The 21,006-nt window shown below is 45.0% G+C and overlaps 1 protein-coding gene across 1 annotated transcript in view; it reads left to right on the top strand.

The window, feature by feature from the left end:
• The window catches only part of LOC147450367 (proteasome subunit beta type-5-A-like), a 93,328-nt gene that overhangs the window by 40,385 nt on the left and 31,937 nt on the right, over positions 1-21,006 (top strand). The window contains exons 3-5 of the mRNA XM_086519617.1: positions 12,206-12,312; positions 12,406-12,540; positions 12,614-12,717. Coding sequence (XP_086375743.1) covers positions 12,206-12,312; positions 12,406-12,540; positions 12,614-12,717 — 346 coding nt within the window. The remainder of the gene's footprint in view (positions 1-12,205; positions 12,313-12,405; positions 12,541-12,613; positions 12,718-21,006) is intronic.

Here is a 21,006-nt window from a genome sequence, read left to right as displayed (position 1 = left end):
CCCAAGACCCCCAAGAACCCAAGTTCCTCGTGGACTTAAGAACACAAGAAGTTCCATAGTTACCCGGAACGCGGAACGGGAACGGCAACGGGATCCCCGCGGAACGGGGGAACGGCTAGGGGTCCGGAACGGGAACGTCGCGGAACGGGAGGTATAAAAAACACCCAAATAGTGCAATTTTTAGCTCCTTGTGTTTAAATACAAGGAGTATTAGAGTGCTTTGACTCTAATACTCACAAAAAACTCGTTTTGAAGACCATTCAACCTTGCTATGACTAGAGAGAGAGAGAGAGAGAGAGAGAGAGAGAGAGAGAGAGAGAGAGAGAGTGAGATGGAGAGGGAGAGATTTGAGAGAGTGGGAGGGAGAGGAAGAGAGCTTGAAGGCTTGAAGCCTTGAGCCTTGAGAGAGTGAGTCTTGAGAGGGAGAGATCTTGAGAGTGAGAGGGAGAGAGCTTGAGCCTTGAGGATTAGCTTGTGAAGAGAAAGGGGGAGGGGGGTGCATTTTATGAGTCCTTGAGGCCTTGCACACTTTCAAAAGAAGCCCAAACATTTGCTTCAATTTTTTCAATTTTTGCCAAATTTGTTTGTAGCCGTTGGCCGTTCCAGGGGCATTCCGGAACGGTCCGGGGGCGTTTCGGAACGTTCCGGAACGGCCGTTCCGGTTTGCATTGGCCACCCGGAACGTTAGACATTCCGGGACGTTCCGGAACGTTCGAGAAGGGAACTGCCCCCCGGAACGCCGGAACGGGGGCTAGGGGGCGTTCCCCGGTAACTATGACAAGAACCCAAGAACCCACAAGAACCCACAAGAACCCACGATTGCAGTATGATCATTACTCGAAGCGGAATGGATACTTTGCTTGGAGGTGATGAGCATGAGAGAGGCAAAGAAGAATTTTCCCCACCAGGAGGTTTTTTCGACCCTCCCCCTTTCCCATCTACGACAAAGATTGCACTAACTCCTATGGAGGCTTTGCAGCAATTTTTTCTGAAACAGAAGTTAGAACGAGAAGCAAGAAATGCAGAAAGAAAAGCGGAAAGAGAGCGTGAACACGAAGAAAGAATGGTAGCCATAAAGCATGAGTACAAAGAAAGGAAAGCCGCCTTGTTGCAACTCTTTTCGCAAGTACCGGCACAGATGCAACATAATTGGGAAAAGGAGACTCTCTCAGTCTCTGTTTCTCCACAGCATGACACACAGGATTTGCATGATTGTGTGAAGCATGATGACGATGATTTGATTGATAATGATTTGCATGATGAATTGAATGATTATGAGAAGCATGATGAATTGAATGACAATGATTTGCATGATGATTTGAATGACAAGCATGATGAAAGCATGATGATTTGGAGGACAAAGATAAGCATGATGATTTGAAGCACAATGATAAGCATGATGATTTGGATGCCAATGATTTGCATAATGATTTGGATGACAATGACAAGCATGATGATTTGCATGATCAAGATGTGATTTCTCACAAGCATGATGATTTGCATGATCAAGATGTGATTTCTCACAAGCATGATGAGTTGCATGAAGACGATGTGATTGTTCACAAGGATGATGTGCTAGTGGATGCTTTTCCTAGCGAAACTAACCTCGTTGTAGATTCGATCAATCACGAAGATCCGATCCTGGCTTTCGAGTTGAGGTCTAATGAACCCCCACAGGACGATTCGATCATTCAGGAAGAATCGATTTTGGCTTTCGAGTCGAGGTCCACAGATCCCCCACAAGAAGATTCGATAGATTCCGAAGAAGCGATCTTGGCTCTCGAGCCTTGGTTCAAAGAACCCTCATAGGAAGTATTATGTGTTCGCATGGTTGGTACGCACGCATTGTTCGAGTGTTTCATTCGTGAAGGTTTCCTGTATTTTAGTCAGCATCGTTATGTGATCCCTTTTCCTAGGCATGACATATTGTATGTTGAGCATGTTTCTCTCATGGATGAGCACGAATGTATGCGGATTGTTCATGAAAAGTTGAAAAGTATGTATGTAAGGAAGTCACATTCCATGTCGCTTCCTTGGCATGACACAGTTTCCGAAAGGTCACATGATTGTATGAGCACCAAGCATGGGCATTTCCATTGTGATTTGCCACAGTTGATTGATTTCGATCAAACAGAAAAGATTCGACCGCATTGTTTGCATGTGTTTGATGAAGGGGTTGTCACTCCGTCTCTATGTTCATCTGCATTGCATACACAGTCTTTACAGAAGACAAGATTTTTTTCCTTCACTTTACATGGAATGGGTATGTTCATGGTTTTGTGTTGGAGATGGTTTTAGGAATTTTCAGCCATGGAGATTCTTGAAGACGGAAGAAGTAGGACTCTAGACGAAGTTGAAGCAAGAAAGGAGATTCAGAAGACTTTGTGTCGCTTTCGGCGCGGCCCAAAGAAGCAAGCGTTGCAGACCTTTATGAAGTTCAAGTACCGCACGACCCACACATCAGAGTGGGCCGACGAAGAGTCCCTTCCTGGATTCCGGATGCTGTTGGCGATCTCCCTCGACGCCATACAGTTCGGTACCAGTACCTCACTTTGAAAAGGAGGGGATGTCACGTGACACATCCCAACCCTATGTGTCCGTGGACAAGCTACACCACAGCAGGGTTCAGTCAGTTCAAGTCAGTTTAGATTAGCAGTGATCTGGCACTTTTGTGAGTCTATTCGTAGACCGTGCATGCCCAGTCACTTAGCAATAGATGCATATCCTCCGATTGCACACAGCATGATCATCGGAATTCCCATCAGAATCCATTAGCATCGGTTAGGGGAATTGTCCAGTGCATTTACCCTATTTTCCTATTTATTGGGATTTTCACTTATTATTTTTAAGTGACTTTCCAACAAAAGTAGGTAGGGCAATTTTGCTAAGTTAATATATAAGCAAACCAAAGTTCACACTTTCTGGCAGAAGAGGCAGCACCTTGCTCAACAGGCAACTTCTCAGCAAGACCAACCCTCGCGACTACTTTGGCGTTTTCTCCACAGAAGACCTAGCGTTTTTGCATCAGATCAGCCTTGGCGATTTCTGCACAACAGATCAGCCCCGGCGTCATCACGACACAACAGATCAGCCTAGCGTTTTTGCATTTGCAGAACCCCGGCGACAGAAGGACCAATTTCAGCCTTGGCGTTTTTGGATTTCAGTAGTAAATTAAGACCGGCATTATTCACCTAAAGCGAAGCAGATTCAGCCCGTAAAGACCATCAGTTTTCAGCCCTAAGAAACCTCATTTTTCAGCCAAGAAAACGCAGCCAAAACAGTCATTTTCAGCCACCGAAACAGTCCCGAAATTCAGCGATTAGAAGATCTCAGATTTCAGCCATCGTCATCGTCGTCGTCGTCACCGTCGTCGTCATCGGCATAGACCAAGTTGCATAGTCCATTGCATTCGCATTGTACACCTTTGTGCAATCAAAGTAGACCACTCTCGCCGACGAGAGTGGGTCCTTCGGAGGAGGGTTTTACAACCTCTCGGTGTCGTATCTCTTCTCTCTCCTTCTCTTAGTCTCATTCACTTGCACGCACATTATCCACTCACTTTGTTCGTGACCACAACACTCCACAAGACGGAAAGCTCTCTCTTTCCCTAAGAACTAAAAGGAACCTTGAGCAATAAAGATCACTAATCTTGAGAAAATACAACATTCATTCCGCTGCACCTAACATTGGTATCAGAGCTTTGGAAGTGTTCTGCATTACTCAAGGGAAGAACCACAAGAACCACAAGAATTTTTTTGCTTGTTGCGATCGCACGAACCCAAGTTTACTTGGGCGTGGCGATTCCTAATCGTGTTTTGTTGAAGAGTGACAGGAATCCCAAGAAAGAAGGGCTTGTCAAGCCTCCCCTTGTGTCTCTTTTCACTCATTGAGAGCGGACCGTGCACTTAGCGGCCGGCCAATCGACGTGAGGTGGGAAAAAGCAACCTTGGTGTGAGCGCAAGGTCGCCAAGAGGTGCGCCCGCAGAAAAGGGTAGAACTCGGGTGAAGAGAAGATCCTTCTCAACGCGATTTGCAAGTGAAAGAAAACCTCAAGAACCTCAAGATCCTCCAGAACCCAAGATTCTCACGAATCAAGGACCCCAAGAACTCAAGACCCGCAAGAACCCAAGTTCCTCGTGAACTTAAGAACCCAAGACCCTCAAGACTCAAGAACCTCAAGAACTCAAGTTCCTCGTGAACTTAAGAACCCAAGACCCCCAAGAACCCAAGTTCCTCGTGGACTTAAGAACACAAGAAGTTCCATAGTTACCCGGAACGCGGAACGGGAACGGCAACGGGATCCCCGCGGAACGGGGGAACGGCTAGGGGTCCGGAACGGGAACGTCGCGGAACGGGAGGTATAAAAAACACCCAAATAGTGCAATTTTTAGCTCCTTGTGTTTAAATACAAGGAGTATTAGAGTGCTTTGACTCTAATACTCACAAAAAACTCGTTTTGAAGACCATTCAACCTTGCTATGACTAGAGAGAGAGAGAGAGAGAGAGAGAGAGAGAGAGAGAGTGAGATGGAGAGGGAGAGATTTGAGAGAGTGGGAGGGAGAGGAAGAGAGCTTGAAGGCTTGAAGCCTTGAGCCTTGAGAGAGTGAGTCTTGAGAGGGAGAGATCTTGAGAGTGAGAGGGAGAGAGCTTGAGCCTTGAGGATTAGCTTGTGAAGAGAAAGGGGGAGGGGGGTGCATTTTATGAGTCCTTGAGGCCTTGCACACTTTCAAAAGAAGCCCAAACATTTGCTTCAATTTTTTCAATTTTTGCCAAATTTGTTTGTAGCCGTTGGCCGTTCCAGGGGCATTCCGGAACGGTCCGGGGGCGTTTCGGAACGTTCCGGAACGGCCGTTCCGGTTTGCATTGGCCACCCGGAACGTTAGACATTCCGGGACGTTCCGGAACGTTCGAGAAGGGAACTGCCCCCCGGAACGCCGGAACGGGGGCTAGGGGGCGTTCCCCGGTAACTATGACAAGAACCCAAGAACCCACAAGAACCCACAAGAACCCACGATTGCAGTATGATCATTACTCGAAGCGGAATGGATACTTTGCTTGGAGGTGATGAGCATGAGAGAGGCAAAGAAGAATTTTCCCCACCAGGAGGTTTTTTCGACCCTCCCCCTTTCCCATCTACGACAAAGATTGCACTAACTCCTATGGAGGCTTTGCAGCAATTTTTTCTGAAACAGAAGTTAGAACGAGAAGCAAGAAATGCAGAAAGAAAAGCGGAAAGAGAGCGTGAACACGAAGAAAGAATGGTAGCCATAAAGCATGAGTACAAAGAAAGGAAAGCCGCCTTGTTGCAACTCTTTTCGCAAGTACCGGCACAGATGCAACATAATTGGGAAAAGGAGACTCTCTCAGTCTCTGTTTCTCCACAGCATGACACACAGGATTTGCATGATTGTGTGAAGCATGATGACGATGATTTGATTGATAATGATTTGCATGATGAATTGAATGATTATGAGAAGCATGATGAATTGAATGACAATGATTTGCATGATGATTTGAATGACAAGCATGATGAAAGCATGATGATTTGGAGGACAAAGATAAGCATGATGATTTGAAGCACAATGATAAGCATGATGATTTGGATGCCAATGATTTGCATAATGATTTGGATGACAATGACAAGCATGATGATTTGCATGATCAAGATGTGATTTCTCACAAGCATGATGATTTGCATGATCAAGATGTGATTTCTCACAAGCATGATGAGTTGCATGAAGACGATGTGATTGTTCACAAGGATGATGTGCTAGTGGATGCTTTTCCTAGCGAAACTAACCTCGTTGTAGATTCGATCAATCACGAAGATCCGATCCTGGCTTTCGAGTTGAGGTCTAATGAACCCCCACAGGACGATTCGATCATTCAGGAAGAATCGATTTTGGCTTTCGAGTCGAGGTCCACAGATCCCCCACAAGAAGATTCGATAGATTCCGAAGAAGCGATCTTGGCTCTCGAGCCTTGGTTCAAAGAACCCTCATAGGAAGTATTATGTGTTCGCATGGTTGGTACGCACGCATTGTTCGAGTGTTTCATTCGTGAAGGTTTCCTGTATTTTAGTCAGCATCGTTATGTGATCCCTTTTCCTAGGCATGACATATTGTATGTTGAGCATGTTTCTCTCATGGATGAGCACGAATGTATGCGAATTGTTCATGAAAAGTTGAAAAGTATGTATGTAAGGAAGTCACATTCCATGTCGCTTCCTTGGCATGACACAGTTTCCGAAAGGTCACATGATTGTATGAGCACCAAGCATGGACATTTCCATTGTGATTTGCCACAGTTGATTGATTTCGATCAAACAGAAAAGATTCGACCGCATTGTTTGCATGTGTTTGATGAAGGGGTTGTCACTCCGTCTCTATGTTCATCTGCATTGCATACACAGTCTTTACAGAAGACAAGATTTTTTTCCTTCACTTTACATGGAATGGGTATGTTCATGGTTTTGTGTTGGAGATGGTTTTAGGAATTTTCAGCCATGGAGATTCTTGAAGACGGAAGAAGTAGGACTCTAGACGAAGTTGAAGCAAGAAAGGAGATTCAGAAGACTTTGTGTCGCTTTCGGCGCGGCCCAAAGAAGCAAGCGTTGCAGACCTTTATGAAGTTCAAGTACCGCACGACCCACACATCAGAGTGGGCCGACGAAGAGTCCCTTCCTGGATTCCGGATGCTGTTGGCGATCTCCCTCGACGCCATACAGTTCGGTACCAGTACCTCACTTTGAAAAGGAGGGGATGTCACGTGACACATCCCAACCCTATGTGTCCGTGGACAAGCTACACCACAGCAGGGTTCAGTCAGTTCAAGTCAGTTTAGATTAGCAGTGATCTGGCACTTTTGTGAGTCTATTCGTAGACCGTGCATGCCCAGTCACTTAGCAATAGATGCATATCCTCCGATTGCACACAGCATGATCATCGGAATTCCCATCAGAATCCATTAGCATCGGTTAGGGGAATTGTCCAGTGCATTTACCCTATTTTCCTATTTATTGGGATTTTCACTTATTATTTTTAAGTGACTTTCCAACAAAAGTAGGTAGGGCAATTTTGCTAAGTTAATATATAAGCAAACCAAAGTTCACACTTTCTGGCAGAAGAGGCAGCACCTTGCTCAACAGGCAACTTCTCAGCAAGACCAACCTCTGCGACTACTCTGGCAGAACCCCAGCGACAGAAGGACCAATTTCAGCCCTGGCGTTTTTGGATTTCAGCAGCAAATTAAGACCGGCATTATTCACCTAAAGTGTAGCAGATTCAGCCCGTAAAGACCATCAGTTTTCAGCCCTAAGAAACCTCATTTTTCAGCCAAGAAAACGCAGCCAAAACAGTCATTTTCAGCCACCGAAACAGTCCCGAAATTCAGCGATTAGAAGATCTCAGATTTCAGCCATCGTCGTCGTCGTCGTCGTCATCGGCATAGACCAAGTTGCATAGTCCATTGCATTCGCATTGTACACCTTTGTGCAATCAAGGTAGACCACTCTCGCCGACGAGAGTGGGGCCTTCGGAGGATGGCTTTACAACCTCTCGGTGTCGTATCTCTTCTCTCTCCTTCTCTCAGTCTCATTCACTTGCACTCCCATTATCCACTCACTTTGTTCGTGACCACAACACTCCACAAGACGAAAAGCTCTCTCTTTCCCTAAGAACTAAAAGGAACCTTGAGCAATAAAGATCACTAATCTTGAGAAAATACAACATTCATTCCGCTGCACCTAACACTCTCTCTCCCTCTCTCCCCCCCCCTCCCCCCCCCGAACCCTAGCTTCTGTGCTTTGTCTAATTCGTGAGTCCCCCCCAGAGCGATGGGCAGCTATGTGTGGAGGCGTTAAGATCCTGCCCTGCCCTAGCTTCTCAACCTCATCTTGGTTCTGCACATGATATCAAGGGCACCTTAGTTCACTGTTGGCACCTAGCCTGAGTCTGTGTGCCGCTTCAGTTCACCTCTGATCATTTGGCTTCAACTTTAGCTTCGCCTGAGCCTCGCCTTCGCATTAAGTGTGCTCTTTGCTCGCTTCAACTTCAACTTCAGCTTGGCCTCAATTTCGCTTCAACTCCATGCTCGGGAGCTTAGCAAATCGAGCTCACCATCAACGACTCGTGCTCAGAAGTTCCTCTCCCCCGTGCTCACAACAGCGGCTCGTGCGCAATCGGCGGCTCAAAACAGAGGCAGCTTGCGAGAATACTCTGTCCATAGCACCGAGGGCTGCATTAGTTGTAGGCCATTCACTCTCAGTCGATGTTACAAAAGGTTGCTTTAGCAGGTCCACTTTAAGAGGTCCTTAGACCTTGTTTACACAGCCAAGATGTCGAATGGTACTCCAATCTCTCTCACAAGCAGGAGTTTTCTTGCAATGGCAGCAGCTGCGCCAAGGAAGGACTCTGTTGTTCGACAAGAAGCAAGAATTTCAGATCTAGAGGCTAAGGTGCAAGAACTCATCGAGGAGCGCTTGCATAAACTGGAGATGGGAAAGAAGTAGAGAGCCAAGCTTTGCTTGCAAAAGCAAAGGAAGTCGAATCCTCCTTCGTCGAGAGTGTCATGGAGGTACAAAAGAAAGCTCACGAGGCAGCACAAAAAAAGATCGATACCAAGATACAAGCGGCCCTACAAGAGTGTCGACTACAAGAATCTCTTGGCCTCAAGGTCAGGATTGGGGGGCTCCGACCAGCATGGTGCACTGAGGAGGACACCCTCGAAGAAGCAATCACCAAACTTAATGACATTCTTCAACCAGTTCAGATTAAACCCGAAACTGTTTCTTGGATTAATGACACACATAAGCATGTGCCACCCAAGCAATGCATCCTCACTTTCAAGGACATAGAGGAGTGGCTCAATATCCTACACGAGTCCCTACTTTTGAAGGGAACAAAGTTGTGGGTCACTGAAGAATTAACCACGACGCAACTCAAGATGAAAACAAGTGAACTCAAGAGGATGCATGAAGCCCGCAAGCAAGGTAAATGGGCAGTCTATCGAGGCGGTAAAGCCATCATCCAAGAATTTCGAACTCCCAAACCGGCTATCTCCTCACCTGAGCCCCCATAGGTTTTTGTTCTTTTCTTCTATTCTTTTGATGGACCCTCATTCCTTAACTGATATGTATCGAACTTCTTCACATATTTGGAGCGATTGTTATGTTCTATTTTTGGTCCCATGGGTCATATCTGACCTTCGTGTATGATAATTCAATCTGTGTGTGTGTGTGTGTGTGTGTGTGCTGTTTTACGTATAAAAAAGCAAAGAGGTTGGATTTGCGTGGCCCAAAAGCTACCCATGCTTTTTGCGTAGAGCTGAAAATCTGCCGTTGCCACGTCAGCAGTACGATAGCTTGCCACGTCAGCAGTACGGGTCTGTACAGTCAACAGCCAGCCAGTCCTTGGGGTTTCCCGCAAACATGTCAGCCCTTCATTGTATGGGGTGTGTCTAGGGTTGTGCCACGTCACTGATTTGTGACATCTGCAACATTCTATCTTGATGATGTACTAATTCATCAGAGACATCTGTAAAGTTCGAGTTAGAACTAGATGTGATGATTAGTATGGATAAATCTAGTGCATCAAAAGTTTCAATTTGGATGAGATAAACTGGGTATTTGGTTTTAGTGCATCAAGACATCCGTCAAAAGATCGGTTAGATCTGGATGTGATGGCTAATATTGCTACTCCAAGATATCAAAAGTTCTAATGAGGATGAGATGGCTGGATAGAAATCTGATTGATCCTAGTGCATCAGAGACATCCGTGGAGTTCAAGATAAGAACTCTAGTCTGATTGATTTTAGTGCATATGAGAGTTCGAAATTGAATTAGATAGCTATGCCTAGATACATGTGATGCCCTTGTTCTGTTTGGTAGATGTAATCGAGGACGATTACTATTTTTTTCAACAGGGGATATGTCACAAATCACTGATCACCCTAAAATTGAGCGCATAACACAAATCAACTCTAGAAAGTGGGGTGCCTTCTTTTTATAAGCCAAGGGATTGGACAAATGAAAAGCCAAAGGTTAGACAAATGAAAAGTTAAAGTCGGATAAATGAAAGGCCAAAGGTCGGACAAATGAAAAACCAAAGGTTGGACAATTGAAAAGCCAAGGGTCAAGTGCACCCAAAAGGCTAGGCTTTACCTATATAAAGACCTGTTGAGGGCATTTGTGGGGATCATCAGTTTTTGGCGACTTCTCTCTTTGAGCATTTCTAGAAGACGACAAAGGCTTGAGTCTTGTGAAGATCAAGAAGGTTGCACTTGTGACAACAACTTGTATTGGCCATCTTTTGCAATATAAAAGAAATACCCTTCCGGGGCGCTCGTCTTGAGGGCCAACGCTTCTAGGGAAGGAATTTTGCCCTCTTGTCTCATGTTTGGTCTCTCTCTCTCTCTCTCTCTCTCTCTCTCTCTCTCTCTCTCTCTCTCTCTCTCTCTCTATTTTCAAGTAGAAGTGTTTGCTATTATGATTCACCTCCTGTGCTTAGCGTACATAAAGGTTCCATAGTCTCTTCTTCAGGGTTTAATTATAATCCATATCATGCTCTATTGCTAATCGGAGATTGGGAACAAAAAATTCCATGGATACAATTGCTTCAGTTCCATACACCATTTTGATAGGTGTCATTCCGGTTGTGATCTTATGTGTTGTCCTATATGTCCAGAGTGCTGTCTGAAGCTTCTCATCCTAGGTGTGAGGTTCCTTCTTAACTATCTTAGTCAGAATAGTCTTAATAGTCTTATTGCTACTCTCAGCCTGTCCATTGCATGTGGGATAGTCGGGTGTGGATTTCAGATGCATGATGGAAAAGATCTCAGTTAGGATCTGAATAGTTTCATTTTGAAATGGGTCCCTTGATGTGAAACTATATCAATCTGGCAGCCATATCGACATATAATGTGCTCATATAAGAACCAGGCGGTGGACTTGGCTGTGTTGTTGGGCAATGCACTTTAGCTTCCACTCATTTGCTGGCATAACATGTAGCCATGACCATATACATGCTCTTCTTGAGAGTGACCTTCTTAAATGGTCCCATGAAATCGAGACTCCATTTCATGATTATTCCCAATGGCTTGATTGTGGTCAAAGGTGTCATGTCTGCTGCATTAGGTTTGCCCATTCTTTGGCAAAACACGTGATATCTAACATCATACTCTACCACCATAACCCTGCTTGCAAAATCTTCCTATAAGTGATTTCAGTAGAAAAGTGTCCCCCTGAGCTGCCAATGTGGGCCTTAGTGATCACTTGCATCCTTCTTTGGATGGGTGCACATCTTCTCAACACCTTATCAATGCCCAGTCTGTATAGAGATCCAACTATAATAGGATAATAAAGGCTTTTTTGGTGGAATGAGACCAGTCTTCTGGAAATCCACCATATTGCAAGAAATCGGATACGTCTTGCCACTCTGGATGTTGTTCCTCGGTTGTCATTGTTTGAAACAGTTCAACAGGTATTGGTTCCTCCCTCAAAGATGTCAATCAGATACCTTTTGTGCTTCTGGATAGGAAATCTGCACTGTAGTGAGTCTTGCCAGGCTTGTGGAAAATCTTAAATTCAAATTCTTATAAGGAATATAATCCTTCTGATTGATCTTCCTTGGATGACACTTTATTAATCAGATGAGTAAAGCTAATGATCCACATAAAAATGAAATGATTTCAGCGAATCATCTTCGACAACAGAACAACCGGAGTTTATACTTTTTAAGTGGGGTGCTGCATCCCTAGGTGGTATCTCAGTTAAAACTTTAAGGTCACTTCGAGACATGAGTTGAACACAGATACAAGTGGGACTGCTTGTGGACTCTTCTTGAGCTGGAGGACTTGTAGGATTAATAAACAAATTGCGAAGTTTGATAGTGGCCACCCACTTTCTTGTGGAGAGCATCCCACTTCACCATCTTCTCATCTCCCTTCACCTATTGTCAGTTTAGTTGCTTTGAAGTTGTTTGAAGTACTAGAGTTGAATCATGGCCACTTGGAGATAATTGAACAAAGGCTTAAGGTTGTGTCCTGCTCTGGGTTCTGAATCAACATAGCTTTTGACTCACATTCTTTGTATTCAATATTCATGCACTGTGATGATTTAATGTTGTGTCTATGTTTCTTTTTTACTTTTAGCATATTTGAGGAGATTTTTTTTCTATGGACTCATTAATTTCTATTGTGCCATCTACAGCATCTCAATCTGTGAAAAAGATACTCGAAATCAATCCTTATTTATTGGGCACAATGGCTGGAGGAGCAGCAGATTGCCAGTTTTGGCAAAGAAACTTGGGTGTTCGGGTCTGCTGCTTTACCCCTCATTTTACAGATGGTCTATTCATTTGTTTGTTACGAAGCTTTCCATGAGAAGTGCTGGTTATGCTGATTTTGTAGTGTCGACTTCATGAATTGGCCAACAAACGAAGGATCTCTGTTGCAGGGGCATCAAAGCTCCTAGCAAACACCTTGTATTCATATCGAGGCATGGGGTTATCAATGGGCACCATGATTGCAGGATGGGATGAAACGGTAATTCATGTTTCGTTCTCTGGCTGTTCTTGAATGAGTATAAGATAAGAACACAAGCTTTGTTGCTCCACAGGGTCCAGGATTGTATTATGTGGACAGTGAAGGCGGAAGGCTGAGTGGCAATTTGTTCTCCGTTGGATCGGGTTCTCCTTATGCATATGGTGTACTTGATAATGGGTAAGTCGATATTAAAACGTTTCTGTGGTTGAAAAGGTCAGAGCTTTCTCATAAGTGCGTGTGAATGCTCTGTTTAGGGTTTAAAGAATCATACCTGCAGTGAATGGCACACCAATTAATGTTGTGATTGCATCAGAATATCTAAATTGGCGAGTTAAATTTATTTTTAGTTCCAATGTATTATTGTGTTGGTTGGGTTGCTCATCGTTTTCAACAAGCTTGTTTAGACTGGTGCATGTCCACACACATACATTGTGTCACAAATAAATACAAATTGCTATGGCCGCTGTTACTGTAATGGGGATGTAGTAGTTAGTGGAAATCAACGATAATAATAATAATTATTATGTTTTTCGAAGGTGAATTGGGGCATGCTGGGATGTAAGGTTTGTCAGGAAGTTTGTGTCCTCTTGTTCAAAGTCAAACTTTGTAAGGCTATTGGTGTTAAGAATGTTCAGTATCGATGGTGTTAAAGGGTGGTTTGAGAGGGACCAGTGAGGTCATCATTGATTTGCCATCCACTAGACTAGCAATCATAGGGTCGAATCATTGGAATGGTATTTCGTGCTTGACTTAGTGTGCCACAACTATGGCTGTTTGGCAAAGTCATGGCAATTCTTGATACCTGGCATGGTTGTCGAGAAAGTCGTTTCTTTGACCAAGAAGCCTTACAAAACGTTTAAAACTTATTGAAATATTCCTTGAACATTCAAAGGCAAATGCTTTCTACTAGTGCCTGAGTCATATGGTCTTGTCCTTTTTTTTGGGCAAAAAAAAGAGGGATTGACCCTTAAACAAGTTACATGCCCGTAGGCATTGCGTCAGCTGGTAGGCGACATATATAAACGGAATTGGTACTGAAAAGTTGAAAACCCCCCTAAATAACAATCACAACAAAACCTAGCCCACTAGTGATATACATGGTCTTGTCTATTGTGTACTTGAGTGAACTTTTCTGAGTTTTTGAATGTTCTAGTCCTTTGATGTTGATTTGTGTGTACATATGTCATGAGTGTGCATATATTTCTTCTTTTCTTTATGGAGCTTGAGAAATTCTCAAGCTCCCAGCTATGCCACGCTTCGAACAACGTGCAATCGAAATTCGGGCGCCAAAGATTGCCAACCCTCCATCCTTGCCTCCGTCGTCAAATGACAGGCGACAGCGATCCTTCGCAGCACGTGAGCTGTTCGGCATTTTGCCAAAGAACCCAATGCATGCGCAACCCTGAGAGAGAGAGAGAGAGAGAGAGAGAGAGAGAGAGAGAGAGAGAGAGAGAGAGAGAGAGAGAGAGAGAGAGAGAGAGAGAGAGAGAGAGAGAGAGAGAGAGAGAGAGAGAGAGAGAGAGAGAGAGAGAGAGAGAGAGAGAGAGAGAGAGAGAGAGAGAGAGAGAGAGAGAGAGAGAGAGAGAGAGAGATTTTTAACGTCTATGTCAGGCCGAAATCGGCCTATGAGACAAATCAAATGTACATGATGTGTATGTCATCCGTCTATCGGAAAGACAAATGAAACAAAACTGATACAAAACTGAACTGAATGTAGGTAGTGGAGTATCTGAGGAGGGATGGAGCTCTATCTCTAGGGGTATATGTATGTCTATATGCTCAAGGTAGTACAATCATGAGAATGCATCAAGCTATCTAGCTCCATCCTGTACTAATGGGGGGATGTAAGATGTGGTACATGGGCGGGTCTGGTGCCAAGGCTACCCGGATGAAAGCTGTCGGGTCGGCCCTCATCTGAGCCACTCGCTCCTCAGTGGCACGACGCTCCCGGGCTCGGATCTCCTCGATCTGTCGGTGGTGGGAGCTCGCGCCCTTGTAGCCTGTGACTCGTGGTCGTCGTCTAGCTCGGCTCACCTCCGCCTGTGGGAGTGTCACTCCCCTCTGAGTGTCTGGTGAGGGAGGGGCGGCAATCCTCTGAAAGAAGTCTGTGAGCTGCGACTGTCTCCCCTCTGTCTGTGTAGCTGTGTGTGGCTGTAGTAGTGTGTCCCGATGGCTCTGTATCTCTAGTAAGAAACATCCGAGCTGTCTCTGATCTCGAGAGTCCATGATCTCTCGGAGAGTGGGCTGTCCTCTGAATAAGGCCTCATACCTGCCTTTGATCTCAGTGTATGCTCTGCATCTACATACAAAGTGCTCCTCACTCTCCACCTCCTCTGTGCAGGCTCTGCAGACTCGCTCCTCCCTGGGAACACTAGTATGTCTCCCGATCTCAATCTCTAACCTGTGTGAAGCCACTCTCAGCTGACCAATTGCCGCCCGTGAGCTATGTGGTATATATGTGTCCATGTAGCGTGGTCTCTGTATGAACCCCCCAGACAATATGGTGAGAAACTGGTCTCTGTAATTTGACATCCTCGTCCCCAAGCCAGGTGACTCCCAGACTCTCCTAGTGTATAGCTGCCAGAGATCCTGTCTCAATACCAAGTTCCTCTCACTGCGAGAGAGGTGAACATATGGTGAGTGGGGGTCGTACTGGAATGGTGGTAGGCTCTCCATGTCAAGACCGTGTCCCTCAAACCATGCTCTGACCTGTGAGTACCATGCTCTCTCATGCCCACTCTCTGATAGCTGTATAGCTGCCTCAAATGCTCTACGAGTAAGTCTGTCAGGAGGTAGCTCTCTCATCCTCTGGATGAAGCAGACTGTCTGGAATAGTGCCTCTACAACCATAGGTGGTGTGGCGAGCTCGGCTCTAATAATGTCATGTGGCACTGTCTTCTTGCTCCGGAGCAAGCGTGAGATCATACATACCTGTGGCCTCTCAAGCCGTGTCCACTGGTCAGCTGTCAATCCTGGTGCCCATACTGCCGCTGAGTACATCAAGGCCGGGGTGACTAAGGTGTCGAAAAGCCACCCCTTCGTGCGGGGCTCCTGAAAGAGAGAGAGAGAGAGAGAGAGAGAGAGAGAGAGAGAGAGAGAGAGAGAGAGAGAGAGAGAGAGAGAGAGAGAGAGAGAGAGAGAGAGAGAGAGAGAACTTTATTTTAATGGATTACCCAAGAGGGCTTGTGGGAGAATTTTTGCTTTTGTTTTGAAAGCTTTTGGGGCTCTGCTTTCGGGCATCCCTTGTAATCTTTAATTAAGCGGTGAGGGGCTCACTCTGCAGAGCATCTGGACGCAGAGTCTGAGAGTGAAACCCTAACCGCTCTCTTGTACTTTGACATTGATTTAATACATAAAGAAATACCAAAAGGGGCGTTAGTCTTTGGGGCCAATATCTCTAGGCACGAAACTTTATCGGGCCAGTGCAAATCTATTGTGACGTGTGAATTGTTTTGAAGTGGTTATTTGGTGCTGTGGTGATTGATTCTTGACTTGGAGTGTCCAAGTCTGTTATAGTGGTATTAGAGCACGGCTAATTTCTCTTCTATGGGAAATCCGATCCCCAAATTTTTTCCGCGGCATCTATGGCTTCACGCAAGGATTGCGGGCAGGGATCACAACGAAGATTCCGGCAAAGAGTATGGCCAACCTCGGCCTACTCAGGCGGAGCGACGAGAGATGGAGCGTCGTCAATCGATCGGCGATGCAACAAAGATGATGCTCAATTTTGCGCAGGACACAAAATTTGCAAATTATATGAGCGAGACTTCTTTTCAGGAAGTGTACGAGTAGTGGCAGAAAACCACAACACCACCCCCGAAACCCGCTCTGAAGAAACCTTCTGTTCACAAGAAATATTCAGAGAAGGAATTAGAAGAGGTGGTTGATGCACGGATTGCTTAGCTTGTTGACGCGCAAAAGAAAGCCAAAAAGCACGGCAAAAAGCAGAAGAAAGGCACTGACTTCCTGGGTTATGAGGGTCGTCAATCGACTTTTGACAAAGCAAAGAAATAGAAGAAGCGTGTTCACTTTGAAGGAGTACCCAATTCTTCTTCTTCTTCTGATAGTTCTTCTAGCTCTTTAGATTCGAGCGAAGAAGACAGAAAAGGCAAAAAGCGAAGCAAGAAACAACGCTTCGGAAAGGGCAAGAAAAAGGCAAAGAAGTCTAAATCTCGCCCAGTGACTAACAGTTCTACTGAGGACTCGTCTACAGACAGTTTAGACTCCGATGACGGAAATTTTTATGCGAACAAGAAGAATTTTTATAAAGCCAACCAGTATGACTTTCTGGAAGATAAAAGCAAGAAAGTCCGAGAGTTTAAGGAAGGTGGACACTCGATCAAATTTGATACTTTTTCAGGATACTCAGATGCTTCGAAGGCTTTGTCTTTTATATAGCAGTTGGACATCGCTTTCGCGGGAGGACGCTACTCAGAGCACTCCAAGATTCGGAGAGCTGTCTCTTACTTTACGGGGAATGCTCGAACTTGGTGGTCCACTCTTCTTTTAAACAAGACTGCGCTAGTTAAATGTCTGAAATTTAAGAAGCTTTTTATTTCTTCTTGGTTGACGCAAGAGTATGAACGCGATATACGAGTTGCTTGGAACCATCTTCGGATGACCAAGAAAGATATAATAAATGCTTACTGTGAGAGATTCTGGAGCTCTTTTCTACCCGCCTCTTCATTAAAGAAGATCTCGTTCAGAGAACAGATTGAGCGGTTCACCTTGGGTCTACCTACAAAGATCCGAGATCACTGCTTGGAGCAGAAGTCAGCTTCTATTCAGGAGTTGATGAGTCATGCGAAGCGGGGCTTTGCCATTCACTGTGACAGTCTGACCTACCCAAGATGAGGCCATGACAAAACGAGCCGAACAGACTTCTGGGAATGAAAGTAGAAAGAAAAAGAGCAACCTAGAGAAAAAGGATGCACGACCCAAGCTTACTCCTCAGGAGCAAGCTCGCTTCATCAAGGAGGGGAAGTGCTTTGGATGCGGGGAACATGGACATATCTCCGCGAAGTGCCCTAAAAAGGCACAGAAAGAACAGAATGATAAGGACGACGACAAGCCTGAGAGTTCGAGAGCAGCTGAGGAACGTGGACGAAAAGGCAAGATGAAAACCGGACTGGTTCCAGATTGTGTGGGTACCGATCCCAACACCATGGACGAGAGTACAGAACTTTGCCGAGCTTGGGGCAAAGTGAAAGATCAAGAGGCCCTGATCTTCTTTGATGAAGGAGCCAAGGCCAATTTCATTTCACCAGAATTGGTGGTGCGGCTCGAGGGCACTCCCGATCGGATGGGATTGTCACGTTTGTGACTTAGTTACATTACATACTTACTCATTGATGCAGACATGTGAAGTGCCATGCCAAGCAGAACCCCTGCGCTTGGGTGGTCACACCCCTTCGCCCAAGAGACGTGCCTCTTCGCCAAAAGCCACACTCCTTCGACGACTTGTCACACCCCTTCGCTCTACGGGTGCGACTCTTTGCCCAATGGTTGTAGCTCTTTGCCGAAAGGATGTGTCTTTACGTCTAAAGTCACGTCTCTTCACCAAGAGATGTGTCTTTTCATTTATGTCTCTTCGTCTCCTATATAAGGAGCCTATTGTACTCAGTTTAAAACAAGTCATTCATTCAATCAAACACAGAGTCTTCTCTTCCGAGTCGAGTTTCTAAGTTTAGTTCAAGTTTCTTAAGTCTTAATCATGAGTTTAAGTACTTAATTAAGGATTAGCACCTAGAATCCTCACAGTGGTATCAGAGCAAAATTTTTCCCGGGACCCTACGGTTGTGAGCCTCTCACCCTTGATGCTACACTCTACCCCTTTTTCGGAGTTGTATGGAAGCAGCAGAAAGATGGACTACCTACCAACATGTATGAGGTAACCCGAACCTTTCTTACATAAGAAAAGAGACAAAGATGGGTGTGTATGGCATACCTGCTGAAAATATTGCTGGATGCCTCCTCGTCGAAAGGTGTCCCTTCGTGCCAAAAGGTAGCAACCCTTCGATGGCAGGCATCCTTCCGCATCACTGCTGAAATTCAGTAGCCTTGCACCTCTTGGATGAGAAGAGTTGCACCACTTGGCGTAGGCACCACTTGGTGCTACCTCATCACTGGTGAACCCTTTTCAAGGGACGTGCCCCTTTGCGCACCCTTTCCAAAAGGATGGACTCCTGAAACACTGAATTCAACGTTGACTTCCTATGCATGCTGGGACGGTGCTGGCTTAAACACTACATGCTGCCACCAATTATTCCTCTTGTCCCAAGTGATGGCAGTCCTCCCGGTGATGCCCCTTCAACTGCCCCTTCGTTGGCTGTGTGACGTTTCCCTTGCAAGGAGGTTTTACGTAAGTACTTTATTCAGCCAGTGCAAGAGATTTTTTACGCAAGAGGTTTATTAACCTTGGCCGGCCATTTGCAAAAGTGTTGGCCAAATTTTAAAGAGCAGTGTGGACATCCAAAAGTTAATGTGCTGTAAAACAAAAACTCCTAGAGCCGAATGATTTTGCGTGAGAAGCATTGAAAGGCAGCGTTTGCAGATGAGAGGGTCCTTTTGCAAGGTGTTGGCACACACTGTCCGTCACCCCCCGCTCTATCATAGACAAAGATGGTCACGACGTGCATGTGCCTCTTCCGTATATCTCATATATAGATGAATGTCTTAAAGAAGAATTACTGGCGAATCCTCTCCTTGCATAAGAGAGCCCGAACTTGTTCCAGAGGCAGCTTCCACTCCCAAAGTATGTGTCCCAAATCTCTTCCAGCCACAGAACCCGATCCAAATAGAGTTACTACTCTTGAACAGCGTAACCGCGAAACGTTTCAGACCCGAAACGTTTCACCCCGAAACGCGGCGTTTCACCCCGAAACGTTTCACCCTAGGCTAAGGCCTCACTGAAACGTCAGACAGAAACGCCAATTTTGTGTGTATATAGTGTTATGTATAGACAAAATAGGTGTTCACAGTGCAGTGAGTAAAGACACATGCTATGTTTACCTTGAAATAGCATATATATAATTAATAAATAATTATTTAATGCCCAAATTCTCAAAAGGGATTTTTTTTTTTAAAGGCGTTTCAGCCCAGGCGTTTCACCCTGCAGGTGAAACGTTTCGGCCGTTTCACCCGTTTTGCGTTTCAGGCATGCTGAAACGCGTTTTGCGGTTTCGCTGCTCTTGAAGTATCAGTTCGTGAACTTATTCCAAGTTATCAATTATTTTCTATAAGCAGTCAGCATGACTGGATCACAAGATGGCCACGACAATATATTACCCGAGGATCCGATAGCGGTTCTCAAAAAGTAGATGGAAGCAATTTCAACAAGCCTCGCATCGATTCATACTCACTTGATCAGATGCAGATGCAAACCTCTTCTAGGAGTCACCCAACAACTTCTCAGACAATGCAGGCAATACAGGCATCTTCTTCCGACGCTTCAGTGGTCGATCAACAAGAACCACTCAAACAAAAGCCTTCGGAACTCAAATTTTCTCACCCAGAGCATGGTTTCTCAGAGACAACTAGACGCAAAGTACCTTCGTGTGAGCAACAAAAGTCTCAGCATGAATATTCTTGGAAAAGTTACAATTCTAAGCAGCAAACTTCTTATTGGAATTATCAGCAACAAAAGCAGCAATATGAAGCTTCCAACAGATCATCAGCAATATCAAGATGGGCTTACTTAGTGGCACATATATCCGACCCTAGTCGAGTACTCGATCGTGAACGTTGCGACACTGGACAAGTTCCCCCTCGCGAGGCATGCCCTACATTTAAGTCTTTCTTGTCTGATGGTGGTATAGTTATAGATTTATTGAATATTTCCTTGTGCAAGAGGATCCTTCAGAGGTCTAAGAGGCGACAACTACCTCAACCTCCCCCTTCCCAATTGGAAGCCTTAATACCCGCCGAAACAACTGAAGATTCAAAAGATTCAGGTTTTTGTGTGACAATGGACAAGCGCAAAACCCCTTCCTTGACTGTGTACCAGGTAGCAAAATTCGCCTCGTCACCGTCTTTGCAGAACCAAGTCTTTGTCTCTGAACAAATACCAGATGCCGTGGTGAATGAAGATTTTTCTTCAAACTTAAAGACTTCAATCCTTACCTTCAGCAGTGCAAAGGATAAAGCAGATACAGACTCTTGCAGCACGACTTTAGTCGTTGCAAATGAATCTTTGGACACAACTTGTTCTATTGATAAACCTTTACATATGGATATACCTCCAAACACTACTCCGTCTCAGTCTACGACATCCCTTCAGGAGGATTTTACTGTTTCAAACAAACCAATGGAATACTTTACAGATTTCCAACTAGTGGTCATCACTCAACAGACAACTCAAGACAGTTTACCAATAATTTCACTCGAAGCAGATACAGATTCAATCTTTTCTTGGACAAAGCTCGAAGTTACAAAAGACTTTGACAAAGGCACTTATCAAGTTGCAGA

This window comes from Adiantum capillus-veneris, chromosome 9 (assembly GCF_014529385.1).
Source record: "Adiantum capillus-veneris isolate H3 chromosome 9, ASM1452938v2, whole genome shotgun sequence".
Classification (NCBI taxonomy): Eukaryota; Viridiplantae; Streptophyta; class Polypodiopsida; order Polypodiales; family Pteridaceae; genus Adiantum; species Adiantum capillus-veneris.
This window is presented reverse-complemented; position numbering and strand designations above follow the sequence as displayed.